This window comes from Carettochelys insculpta, chromosome 1, assembly GCF_033958435.1.
Source record: "Carettochelys insculpta isolate YL-2023 chromosome 1, ASM3395843v1, whole genome shotgun sequence".
NCBI classification, from domain to species: Eukaryota; Metazoa; Chordata; order Testudines; family Carettochelyidae; genus Carettochelys; species Carettochelys insculpta.
Genome location: NC_134137.1, coordinates 221,019,241 through 221,032,308, shown reverse-complemented (window position 1 = coordinate 221,032,308; position 13,068 = coordinate 221,019,241). Strand labels below are relative to the sequence as shown.

Sequence of the window (13,068 nt, the reverse complement as noted above, 5' to 3'; positions counted from 1 at the left end):
GTACCTGCTGGGTGTACCATCAAGCTCGAGTTCAAAAGTTCGATTAAAGGCCAGTTTAGAAGCACCACGTCTTTAAAATTTGAATTTATTAGCCTCCATAGGGGTCTCTATGTAATCCACAGTGCCCCCCAATGCTCTGCTCCGGCTGCTGCTCTCCAGGTGTGCACAAATTAGGCAACAGGAAGACCATGAATTTCAGATCAGGACCAGCAAGCCGGTGGCTGTGGGCTCATGTTTGTTTGACAGCCTGAGAAATGTCTTCCGTTCTTTCTTTGCTATTAGTGCTGTGAGTGCATCTACCCATTACAAATAGCCTCAGCATGGAGTTCATAGTTCTGTCTCTACACTTGGTATTTTTTTCTGCGCTACTGGCACCAGCTGCCACCCCGATGCACCACGTGGCAGCAAGGCTGTTGTGGAGATCTTGCTTGCTTAAGAAGCTGAAAAACTTCTTCTCAGTGGTTTACATTTGTGCGTGCCCCTTCTCCCTCCCCCCACAGTCGGGGTGTATCGTGCACTAAAACACATCTTGTGGCTATCCTCTAACCCAGTAAAAGGATGTGCCTGCCATTTGGTGCTGCCAGGTAACACCATGCCCTGGCTTGCATGTGGTTAGAGAACCAAGTGAGGGAAAGAACTTCAGGGGCTTGCGGACGCTTGGGGGAAGTCTCCCCAGTGGCTAAGATATTTGGGGACATTACTTCAACTGGCCCACCACCCTAAATTTATGTTCGGAGCCTTTCTGCAGCACAGGGGGGATTACTTCAACTGGCCCACCACCCTAACTATTTTGGGGTCTTTCTGCTGCTGGGGGGAAGTCTCCCCAGCAGCCAACATTCAGGGGGACAACATCAGATGGCCCACCCCACTGAAACTCCCCCATGTCCTAGCAATGGCCCTGTGGGGCTTGATGCCACCAAGGGAGTTCTCCTCCAATGGCTGAGATTTTCAGGGGCAGTAGAACTTTTCAGTCAACTCCACAGCTGCAGACCACAGGGCTTCCCCTCACCCCAAAAAAATTTTCTTTTCGGGGGCTTGCTGCCCATTGCAGACACCTGCAGCGTTTTGGAAAATCTTTGATATTTCAGTTATAAAATCTTTTTCCCAGCCTTTTGTATCCTGTTTCTTCATGCTTTGATCCCCCAGAACACAGGGAACAGTGGGTGGAGGGCCAGTTGATATTCCTGCTTCTGGTGTAAGTTCAGTGTATGAGATTTCGCTGTTGTGCCCCGTGTTGGCAATGTCTGTGTAGCGAAGAGGGAAGGCAAAAGGTTTTTTTGCCTAGACTTTTCTATCTTGTTTCTTCTAACTTTGAGAATACAGTCTGTCCTGTGTTAGTTTCAGGGATCGCATGCAATCACATTGGGGAGAAAGTGGATGGCCTGTTGAGAACACAGACTGTGCACAGAAGCTGTATAATGAACAGGGAAGCCAAATACCTTCTCCTCAGCAACTGTCTTTTTTTCAAAATCTTCACTATCAAGCTTTTCAGGGTCCCTGTGCTATTTTCGGGGATCAGCTGCAATAATGGTAGTGACGGCAGTCAGTGGATGGCCAGTTGAGAAGACATGCTCTTGCTGATTTTTATGAAATCCTTGATAATTCAGTTACAGAAGAAAGATTATGGGTGGGCAAGGAAATGACAGGGGTAAGAGAGGAAGGACTGGATGCCCTACCTTTTCCTTCCTTCTGACAGGAAAAATGGACATTTGCTTAACACAGGAGGGGAAGGAGGACAATGCAATGTGGGAAGATAATGTCAAACACCATTAAACATACCCAGAATGCTATGAGTATGAGGGAACTGTCGGATAGGTTTAGGGTGACCATATCTCCCTGTCCCGAATACGAGACAGGGAGGTATTGGCGGGGGGAGTGGATCCCCAGCTGTCTGACCAGCCTGAGCCACAGACACATGGAAGGTGGCGGGGGAGGGGGGGTGGGCAGGGGCCTGCTGCGGAGGGTGGCTGTAGTGCAGCAGGGAGGGGGCTGTGGGCAGCTGCTCCCCTGGAGCTGGGGGAAGCTGAGGGACCCCAGGCAGGCGAGGGTGCCCCTTTGTTAAAATAAATTGGGACACCTTTCTGATGCCCAAGTACGGGCCTGTCCTGCCAAAAACGGGATGGATTGTCACCTTAGATAGGTTCCCACAATGTACTACTGCAGCAGTCATTGTTTGCCAATTGAGTGTGGCAGCGATAAATCGACTTCGTGAGGAGCACGTTGAGAGGTGAAGATAGTCAAAATCAAATTTATAAATTCCATAGTTACAAAATCAATATTAATAAATTTGATTTTTATTTTGTAGTGTAGACTCAACCTGGGATAGATGAGTCTCTGTGGCCTGCAATGTGGAGGAGACCAGAACAGATGATCATAGTGGTCTATTCTGACCTTATGCTCCATGAATTAAGTGGTGTGGAATTACTTGATTTTTTTTTTTGGGAGGTCTGAGGGTTGTGGGGTGGAAGGTGTCTGCTCTGAGTGGGAATTGCCCATTAGCTCACTTAACTCTGGTGGTTTAAAGGGCTTTTTGGATTCCATGCTGCTGCACATATTTCAGATAGAAACAGTAGGAGTTAAAAGTGATGAGAGAGGTTCCAGTCTTTCCTCTCCTCTCTCATCCCTGTCATTTCCTTGCCCACCCATAGATTGTGCAATGTGGTGTGTGTGGAGCTATGCTTGCAGCTGGGAAAGTATCTTTTGGGTCAGAATTCTGTGGTAGCCTGCTTGCTCAGCAGTTTCTCCGTCATACGTATTGCTACCATATTCTGTTTTCAAGGAGAGGAACTGAAAAAGGGATGCTGTGACAAGCTGCACGCTAACCACTTATTGAATCATCGCTTAATCTTGGTTGAATAGAACACTTTGTTTCACAAGTTGTTTAGGCAACCATTTTATGGGTAACAGGAGGCCAGTAAGTTGGATGCCATTTAGTCAGTACCTTAATAATAAATGCTGATCCACAAATTTGCAGAAGTAGGAACTGAACAGTAACTGCATCAGAGAGGATGAGTCTATGTAGCCTGGGAGTTTTAGGGCATGCATCTGAGATGTGAGAGAGCCAAGTTCAAGTCTATGCTTCCTTAATTACTTAGGGTACTCTCTTATAGTGTGGGAGACCTAAATTTTAATTCCTTCACCACATCAGGCAGAGGTAGGGAATTGAACTGGGTATCTTATATCCCAGTGAGTTCTAAGAAACGGGGGCCGCGGGGAATCACCAGCCCTGTGCATGATTTAGACCTACTTTCAGCATCCAAATTCAAAATTAAAAAATTCTTATGTCAGGTCAAAATGAAATTGACCATTCTGAAACATTTTTATATTCGTTTGCTCGAAACTCTTTGGTGAATTTAATATATTTTGACCTGAAACTGCATTTTTGGTGATTAAAGTATGTTTTGGGGGTGGCGGGATGAGATGCAGTGACAGGGGGAGTGATGTGTACTGTCAACTGAAGGATTCACTCCTGTCCCATTCAATATCCATGATACACTTCTGGCTGCTTAGGAGGTTCCATAGTTTGGATTATGTACTGTAGAAGTAGGTAATGGAAACCATCTAGTGTATCCAACTTTTTGCTTTCTAAGATAGCTGGGTTTTGGCCATTTTGCCGGCTCAGGAAGCTGCTGTTCAGATGTAATTCTGGTTTTGTTACGAGTTTTCATTTTATTGTGTTTGAGCAGCTATAGAAGTCATCTCCTTCATAACTAGGTTCCTCACTAACACACTTCATTATGGGAGTGGGGGGGATCCTTAAATTTTTGCTACTCCATTATTAAAACTGTCTTTCCTATTGTTGAAGCTTATTACGATAAAAACCCAACATGTAGTAATTTTTGTTGGCCCAGGGTGTCTTGTTTCATTCCATCCTGAAGAGGGTTTTCCTTTTGACCTGGCTCTTTTAATGACCATGCATTGCACAATTCACAAGGTATAACTAAGTCTCCAAGGCAGCGTTTTTGAACTTGAATGACTTAAGCATTCAACACAATATATTCAAGACACAGAAGACTGAAAAATTTTCCTGGGTGTTCTTTTGCCCTCTGTAGGAAGTGAGGACTCTCAGAATCAGGAGAACAAATTTTCAGACAGCTTCTGATTGAGGCCTTTCTATTAGGAAGCTCCTTTTCAGGGCAGGTCCACTTATTGCAGCCCAAGACATTAAAAGCTCAACATATGACTGCCACCAAATCATCTTGGTGTAGCAGTATTGGATTTCTGTATACAAGTTCAGTCCTATTGTAAATAATTGACTGCTAGTTAATTTAAGCCAGCTAACTTGGTTGTGGCATGTGTAGATCATCATTTGTAAAGGTTTGTTCTAGGGCACGAACGCTTTTGGTCCAGACTAGGCTTACAGTATGGATCAAATGTTTATAGTCAAACAAGCATTGGTAGAGTATCTAGATGAGTATTTCTTAAACTGTTTGAGACCACAGAACACACAACAATATTTTTAATGCCAAATACCTATGAAAAATTTTTTTTTAAAGAAGTCCACCCCCCCAAAAAAAAACCCCAAACAGCAATGTATACAGCAAAAAGTAATTAATCAGATATTGTAGCAATGAAATACCATTGTATTTGCTTTTAATAACAGAAAATATATGCCATCAGTGTATGATATCAAAAGTGTTCGATGCTTCTGGCACACCTGAGTTGTTCACAGAATACCAGTGTTCTACGGATCATAGTTTAAGAAACACTGATCTCGATAGTAAGACAGAGATCCATGCTAGTCTATATACTATCAAAACAAAAGCTACTTGCCTGCTTTTTTGTTTTGATCTCGATAGCTCAAGTTAACTGACAAACATGTAATTCTAGCTACAAAACTCTAGACTGAAAGCTTTAAAGACCCTTCTAGGTAGCAGAGTTCTTCAGATTGCTTTTTCCACATGGCTGCCTCACGTTTCATTCTTCTTGAATCAGCTTAAATCTCTCTTGAGTCCAGGTAACTTTTGTTTATCACACATTCCAAAGTATTTCCCACTCATTCTTCTGATGTCTTGAGGTGAATAGTTCATGGCCATGTAATGAACTCCTTTACTGTCTGGATTATAATGAAACAGCCTAAGCTTGGCTGAATTGACATGGGAGAAGTCAGTGGCTAGCAACTTGCCAGCTCTGAAATGTATGTTTAAAAAAAAAAAATCTGCTGTTCAAATTTTTGTCAATGAATTCTGCACTAGTATCGCAGTGGGCCTAATAAAAATATTAATGGGCTATGGCTTCCCAGCAAGTGCGTGTGAGGACTGAAAAATACTGTCCTCTGATATTGCCTAATGTTCTTTGACTCATTCCACTTCACAATATCTGTTTTAATAGTGTGGCAAACCCTTTTTGCGTTCTCAGAATCATGCCAGTAATGTGACTGAAATTTGAGCCAACAGACTTGTGATTGAATGCACATCTTAAGCATTTATATAGTGGTATCTGGGTCCTTTCATGAATTCTGTAAGCTACTTAAACAACTATCAGGCTACGTCTACACGTGCACCCAACTTCGAAATAGCTTATTTCGATGTTGCGACATCGAAATAGGCTATTTCGATGAATAACGTCTACACGTCCTCCAGGGCTGGCAACGTCGATGTTCAACTTCGACGTTGCTCAGCCCAACATCGAAATAGGCACAGCGAGGGAATGTCTACACGGCAAAGTAGCACACATCGAAATAAGGGAGCCAGGCACAGCTGCAGACAGGGTCACGGGGCGGACTCAACAGCAAGTCGCTCCCTTAAAGGGCCCCTCCCAGACACACTTTCATTAAACAGTGCAAGATACACAGAGCCAACAACTAGTTGCAGACCCTGTATATGCAGCACGGACCCCCAGCTGCAGCAGCAGCAGCCAGAAGCCCTGGGCTAAGGGCTGCTGCCCACGGTGACCACAGAGCCCCGCAAGGGCTGGAGAGAGAGTATCTCTCAACCCCCCAGCTGATGGCCGCCATGGAGGACCCCGCTATTTCGATGTTGCGGGACGCGGATCGTCTACACGTCCCTACTTCGATGTTGAACGTCGAAGTAGGGCGCTATTCCCATCCGCTCATGGGGTTAGCGACTTCGACGTCTCGCCGCCTAACGTCGATTTCAACTTCGAAATAGCGCCCAACACGTGTAGACGTGACGGGCGCTATTTCGAAGTTACTGCCGCTACTTCGAAGTAGCGTGCACGTGTAGACGCAGCCTCAGTGTGGCAGGACCATTTAAAAAAAAACCCTGTTAAGTTCTTCCTGGTCTTCCCTTGGTTTGTCTTCATTCTCAGGATTTTTCACAAATTATGATTTGACTACAAAAGCATAACATGAAGGCACAGCTAAAGCCATATTCATATGAAGCACCTCCTTTGTCGTTCTAGCTGCCACTTCCTCTCCTCAGCAGTCCTGTGTGAGAATTGTTGTCTGCTCAGTCCTCTCTCCTTCCCACTCTATACCCCTTTCCACTGCTGTGCCCTGCCCTACCATGTTTACAAATGTTATACTGGAAACATGTCACGCAGCCCTCTTTACTTTAAAACTGTCGCTGGCTGTGAAAAGTTGTGATGCGTTGGCAGGGGAAGCTCTATACAGTAAACCCTCGAGTTACATGGGAGTTGTGTTCCTGCAACCCCTGCATAACTCAAATTTTTGCAAGTCGGGTGCGGGGGGAGATGGGAACCAGGCTACCACATTGTTCCCGGCTCCCCTGGGCTTTCAGAAGTTGGCAAACTGACCAGCCCACTAGGGCCAGTCAGCTTCCTGGCTCCCAGAGTGGCCTGGAACCAGGCAGCAGCCTGGCTCCCCTCCCCTTACAGAGCCAGGAAATTGACCTGGGTAGCAGCCTTGGTCAGTTTCCTGGCTCCAGCCAGTGTAGGGGAGCAGAACCAAGGGCAGCCTGGCTCTGCAGGACCTGGGAAACTGAACAGCCCACCAGGTCTGGTCAGTTTTCTGGCTGCTTCTCCCTGCCTTCCCCTAGGCCTGCAGCTGTCAGCAGGGAGAAGCAACTAGGCAGGCTGACAACCACAGAGCAGCTTCAAGTTGCACTTAACTTGCGTTAAAGTGAGCTATGCGTGACTTGAAGCCATGTATTTTGGGGTGTACTATATATAGCTACTTATATTGTTTCTCCAGATATGTGTAATGAATTGTTGTGTCAAGATATGGTGGCTTAAAGTGGCAAACTCTTTAAAAGAGAGAAGCATTTCCAGTGTTTTGAATGATACTAATAAGTACATCTGGGCCCAGGTTTGAGATTAAATGGAAAAAAATGGTGGTAGCAGAAACAAAAAACAATTACTGACAGCTTGTCTAACTTGGTTTGCATAGTAGATAGAGTGTGAAATTTCAAATTGACAGTGGCCAAAAATATTTGTTAGTATTTTGAACATCAGATCTGGAAACACAAATTTGGATCCAGGTGGGGATGATCAATTTCTTCCTCTCTCTGGGATGAATAATCTTGAAGTGAACTATGTAGATCTTAGACAATAGGGTAGTGGTCTGCCTGGAAATAAAGGTCCCATAGCTATTCTTAAAGGGTTTTGCCCTGATGTGACTTGGTGACAGTGTTCCCTTTCTCCTTCCTTATGATTGTGCAACATATTTAAGCTCTTTTTTGTTTTCAATTTTAATTTTTTTTTTCCAGTTTTCACCATATTATATCATTCAAATATTTTGAATGATTTGCTTTTATTAAGAAAATTCAATGTGGATGAGCTTTGTGTGTAACGATGAGTCTGTGTATGGGCAGAGCTGCTTGTTGACTAATGCATGGCCTTACTTCTAGAAGAGTCATGCAATAAACAAGCATGAAGTGGTGACTGCCGCGGAGGAACACATGGGGTACCTGTCACATGACCGCCTCCCCTACCTCAGAGAAAGCCCTTTCCTTCCCCCATGCCTCAGCTCTACCTCCTCCCTGCCTCTTCCCAGGCCTGCCCTACCATCTCTCCACCCCTTCCTCAAGCCCCCTTTCATGAGGCTTGAAAACCAGGGGATTAGCGGGGGTGTGGCATTGCCCCACAGATTCTCTGCTGGCAGCAGTTGGTGGGGGGGGGAAGCCAAATAACCTGGGCCAAGCCCATTGCCTGCTCCCCCAATGCCTAGCCACATGGCTCTTCTTCCCAGTACCACCAAGAGCAGGGGGCAGTTGCACCTCTTTCACCAGCCCCCTCCCAGAGCAACATGGCTGGGAGCCAGGGTAGCAGAGTAGGCTGGGACCAGCGCACTCTACTTCCTGCCACCACTGGTGAGCATGGTGGGGGACCCCCAACCTCTGCAGCCTGGGATGGTCTCTCCACTAATCCACCAGGCCATATGGCTAAGGGAGGGGGTTTGTGGGAAGGGGCCACCAATCACAGTCACTGGCAGCAGGATGTGGCTGGGGACCTGGCTGCTGGCTCCTTGCCTCACATCCCATGGTGACTGGGTGGGGGGCGGGGAGGAGGAGAAATGAGAAAATGAGACCTTTCACATTACCCTTGCAAGCTTATGTGCAAGTTCTGAAGTATGTACACCCCTGAATGTACTAATGAATCTCATGCAGGCCACATAGACATTCCAAGCTGTAGCAGATAACACTTTGAAGACCTAACAATCTAAAATGGAAAAGATAAAAATTGGTATTTAAATACTTCTGGAGCAAAGGGGAGTATCCAAAGTTTAAAAAGGAAATTGGGGGGGGGAGGATTAACTGTTGCAAATGTGGTTGCCCAATTGTAAATATTTATAGGCAATAGTTCTAAGCCCACAACAGTAAAATGTTTGTTCAAATGAAAAGATTTGGTTATTAGACACATTGTTAAATTCAGAGTTGGTGTTTGGAGGTCTTCCAGTTCTACAGCAGATCACATTTAAATTTTATTCTCGAAGCATTGATCTATTGAATAGTTTTTTTTCCCCTCTGTCCTTCCATCCACCAACATGAACCGAAATACTGATTGCCCCCCCCCCCAATTTTTTCTGAGTTTTACCTATTTTTGTTGTAGTTATGTGGATGAAAACTAGATAACATAGAAACCAAAAACAGAAGGCCAAAAAGCTATTGTAATTGCATCTGTCTCTGCAGCCTATTTCAGTGATGTGCAAAGTGCTTTCTTGGTATTTTAGATGGTACCATGAAAGAAAGATACTAGAGAAAATACAAATATAAATCATTAATAAACTTGATCTTAATCCCTGTGCACTGTGGTCTGATTTATGCTGAGAACTAGTAAAATTGCTTATTTAAATTCACTGTCACATTGATCTATAATTTACGGAAGAGCTAAATTTAATTTAAACCCCTCTAAAAACAAAAGAGCATCTTGCTGCAGGCTAAGGCATTGACACAATTATTGCAAGAAACTGGAACTTACCACCTAGGATATTGTGGATAAGTACATCTCTGAATTTTAAACTTGTTTTGAGAATGAAAATATCACTTGTAACTTCAAAGTATATTATGGTTTGATTTTTAAAGTTTCGTTTTGCATAACCTGGAATAAGAATCTCAGCTGTAACTAGCTTGAAGATTGATACTGCAATACTAGATAGTTAAGAATGAGATTTACCAGTGTGAAGGACATTTTATGGCTTATAGCTAGTCTGAAAATTTCACACCCTATTCCTGGGAGGACTCTGCAGCAAAGATTTACAATTCTGCATGTTTTACGTCAAAGCAGTTCTATCTATTTCAGTTGTTTTGGTAATTTATTTAAAGTTTAAAACAGAAAAAAGTCACCAACTATTCAGCGTTTCCCAAATGTATTAAAGGTAAGTTACAGATGCTTGATAACTTCTATCCTGCGTTCTAGTTGTAATTTAAATGAAAATTTAGGATTATGTTATAGAAGAACAAACAGCACAAAAAAAGTAGAATGTTGTTTTAAATTGCTCAGGCTCTCACAGGTGACCATCATATAGTTTTGCTAATCATTGTCTTGGGCCTGGCTAGGTACACTTGAGACGTTCTTGGTTCTGATTGTCTTGATATTTTATTGGCAATTTGATAAATGTTTTATTTGCCCTCAGTCTTTTTTTTTACTTACCCACTTAAAAAAAATCTTGAGCTATAATTTAACCTCGCTGTGCTGCTTTGGCATAGGACAAGAGAGTTACGTAGATTTTTCTGGCTGAGGATTCCCTTACTGTTGTTTATGATAAGACTCCTTGATGTCACTCTGTCATTGTAGATGCCTTAAAACCTTTACATTTTTATGCTCGTGGGGATGTTAACTGAAAACAGGGCAATTAACTAGCGGTCAGGCTGCTATGTTTCTAGATTGTGCATAATAAAAAGCCCTGCCTTTCCACCCAGTTGAGCTAAAGTAGCAAGCTAGAGGAACTGTCTCTCTCTCATTCGCACTCATGCACACGTGCCCAGCCCTACTTCCTCATCTCTGAGGCTGCTCCAGACAGCTTCAACAGAGCAACAGATGCATTTCCTGGACTGCTGAGAGAGAGGTGGATGTCCCTGGCAGATGATTTTGCATTTTTCTATGCAGGGACACATATGTGGGCCATATGCATTCTGCACCTCCACAGGGTGCAAGTTCTGTCAGGAGTAAGCCCTAATCTGCTTGCCGCACACCAAATGTTCTTAAAAATGTTTTAATCATGGAAGCAACAGTTAATTCCAGTTTACTGCTACAACAATATACTTTCTCTCTGACTCAGCACACCTGGCTCCAGGTTAAAGCATGAAACTGTGAATGAGGATAACGTTCTTCTGTTTGTTTTCTGATATGGGCTAAGTATGCCCTACGCTTTGAGAAGCCTCGCCAAACAGTCTTTAGTTGGTAATAATTTTATGATGGTTTAGAGCTGGTTTTAGATGAGTAAGATAAAGGTTAAAAAAAAAAAAAAAAAAAAAAAACTCCCAGTCCAAACAGCACATTCTGTAACCATCCAGTCATATTTAAGACTATTAATCTGCAAACGTAATCTAGTTTTATTGTTATGGAAGATGGAGCTGTCTTGATGTGATTTCTAAGATTCACAATCTTCTTTCAGGCATGCAGAAGTGATGAAGAAAATAATTGAAACAGTTGCGGAAGGCGGGGGAGAACTTGGTGTTCATATGTATCCTTTCTCTGGCACATAAAGAGACCTCTGAAGAGCATGCTGTATAATAGTGGTCTAATCTGTTCTCTGTGCACTGCTAGAAAAGTTTGTTTAGAAGCAGTAAACCTCACAAATAACCTACAAAAGTCACTTTTAGATTAGTGATAACATCCAAGACACCATGTTGTCATTTCTTCTTATGCACAGGAATTGTGAAGTAGCATGCATGTGGGATCTCCCCCAGCAAAGTGCATAAGTGCTAGCACATAAATGCTACTGACTAACAAAGTGGAAAATAAACCATGTATTATAACTGATTACATTCACACTTGTACAAATAATTCTTTCCTGTGATTTGAGATAAGGGCTGTGTCTACACTAGCCAAAAACTTCGAAATGGTCATGCAATGGCCATTTCGAAGTTTACTAATGAAGCGCTGAAATACATATTCAGCGCCTCATTAGCATGCAGGCGGCCGCAGCACTTTGAAATTGTCGTGGCTTGCTGCTGCGCAGCTCGTCCAGACAGGGCTCCTTTTTGAAAGGACCCTGGCTACTTCAAACTCCCCTTATTCCTGCGAGCAGATAGGAATAAGGGGATTTCAAAGTTGCTGGAGTCCTTTTGAGAAAGAGCCCCATCTGAACGAGCTGTGCAGCGGCGAGCTGCGTCAATTTCAAAGTGGTGTGGCCGCCTGCATGCTAATGAGGCGCTGACTAAGTATTTCAGCACTTCATTAGTAAACTTCGAAATGGCCATTTGCATGGCCATTTCAAAGTTTTTGGCTAGTGTAGACGTAGCCAAGGGGTGTTAAGCCATACTTGCAATAAGAGTTGATAAAATGGTTACACAGTTAGCATATTAGTACAAAGCTTTCAGACACAAATGCCACTTTCAAGGTGCCCAGTGTCCATTCATTTGGCTTTCCTTTTCCTAATACAGGAAGGAAAGCTGTAGTGCTGCTGAATGCTCTGAATCAGCAGCAGCTTTCATTGCAGCCAGTCTTAGGCTGCCATTGTATCAGGATAGGTTACAGCTAGTTAAGATGATAATTAAGGTAGTAATATGGGGTTTTAACCCTTCACATGGCTCTGTCATTTTACTACGGTTAGAAACAGACAAACTGTAGAGTTTTGCTTCATGCTAGCTGACTGTAGCTAGAGCAGAGTATATGATGTGTTGTGTCTAAAACAAGTTGAATTGGAAGGTAACCCACAGAAAGACATTCAGTGTACATTGTGTATTCCATGCAAAACTGGCTTAGTGTTAGTAGTTTTTTTGAAATAAGTTAATTTATTAAACTTGAAATACCAGATCATTCAAATCATAAGTTTTGAGAAGTACCATCCTTCATTGTATTAATGTGTTGTTTTGTTGTGCACTTTAGATTTTCTAAGCTGTACTTTTTCCTTCTCTAATGAAGTGCTAATAAGATTCAGTCTACTTACAAAAGACAATTTCACCTAGTTTTATTAGATATTTAATTATTCCATATTTACCTTAACTAGAGAGTCAGGTACCTCCTTATTTTCTTGAAATTTGTACAAGCAGTCATTCCAACAATAGAATATGACTACACAAGGCACTTTACAATGTAATTAGAAATCGCTAATGTCTATGGCTAATTACTGGTTCTGATTTTTTTTAAATAAAAACCCCATACATGTGACTTGTTCAGCATTGTACACCATTTCTGTAACACAACTTTTATCAAGTTTCTGCATCAAAATAAAAAGTTCCACTACCAGCCTTACTTTTTAATTAATATCTGTGCAAAATAAACCATGTTTCATTCCTATACTTGCAGAATAGGTTTTTATTTTCACGTATTATTAATCTTGTTAGCCCTTAAACTCCTTTTTACTTAGAGCTAGTAGCTCTTTCATATCAAAGGTTAAAACTTTGCTTTCCACTGTAAGCTTAAATTTGATTCTTTTTGGCTTGAGTAAAAGTCCAATACAGATAACCATTGATTATACAAAAAGGTACCTCAGGACTATAGGGTGAAACTTGTGGTGAGGTGCTCAAGTGCTTTTCTGAGAAG

General features: G+C 42.8%; 1 protein-coding gene across 2 annotated transcripts in view; it reads left to right on the top strand.

Moving 5' to 3' along the window:
- Positions 1–12,817, top strand: part of ATG3 (autophagy related 3) — a 42,700-nt gene extending 29,883 nt beyond the window's left edge. Inside the window, exons 11-12 of one of the 2 annotated variants that reach the window (XM_074983548.1) lie at positions 10,976–11,044; positions 12,537–12,817. In XM_074983548.1, coding sequence (XP_074839649.1) covers positions 10,976–11,044; positions 12,537–12,597 — 130 coding nt within the window. In that variant the 3' untranslated portion in view covers positions 12,598–12,817. The remainder of the gene's footprint in view (positions 1–10,975; positions 11,045–12,536) is intronic. The other variant, XM_074983547.1, reaches the window with a different exon arrangement.
- The last annotated feature ends 251 nt before the right edge of the window (positions 12,818–13,068 follow it).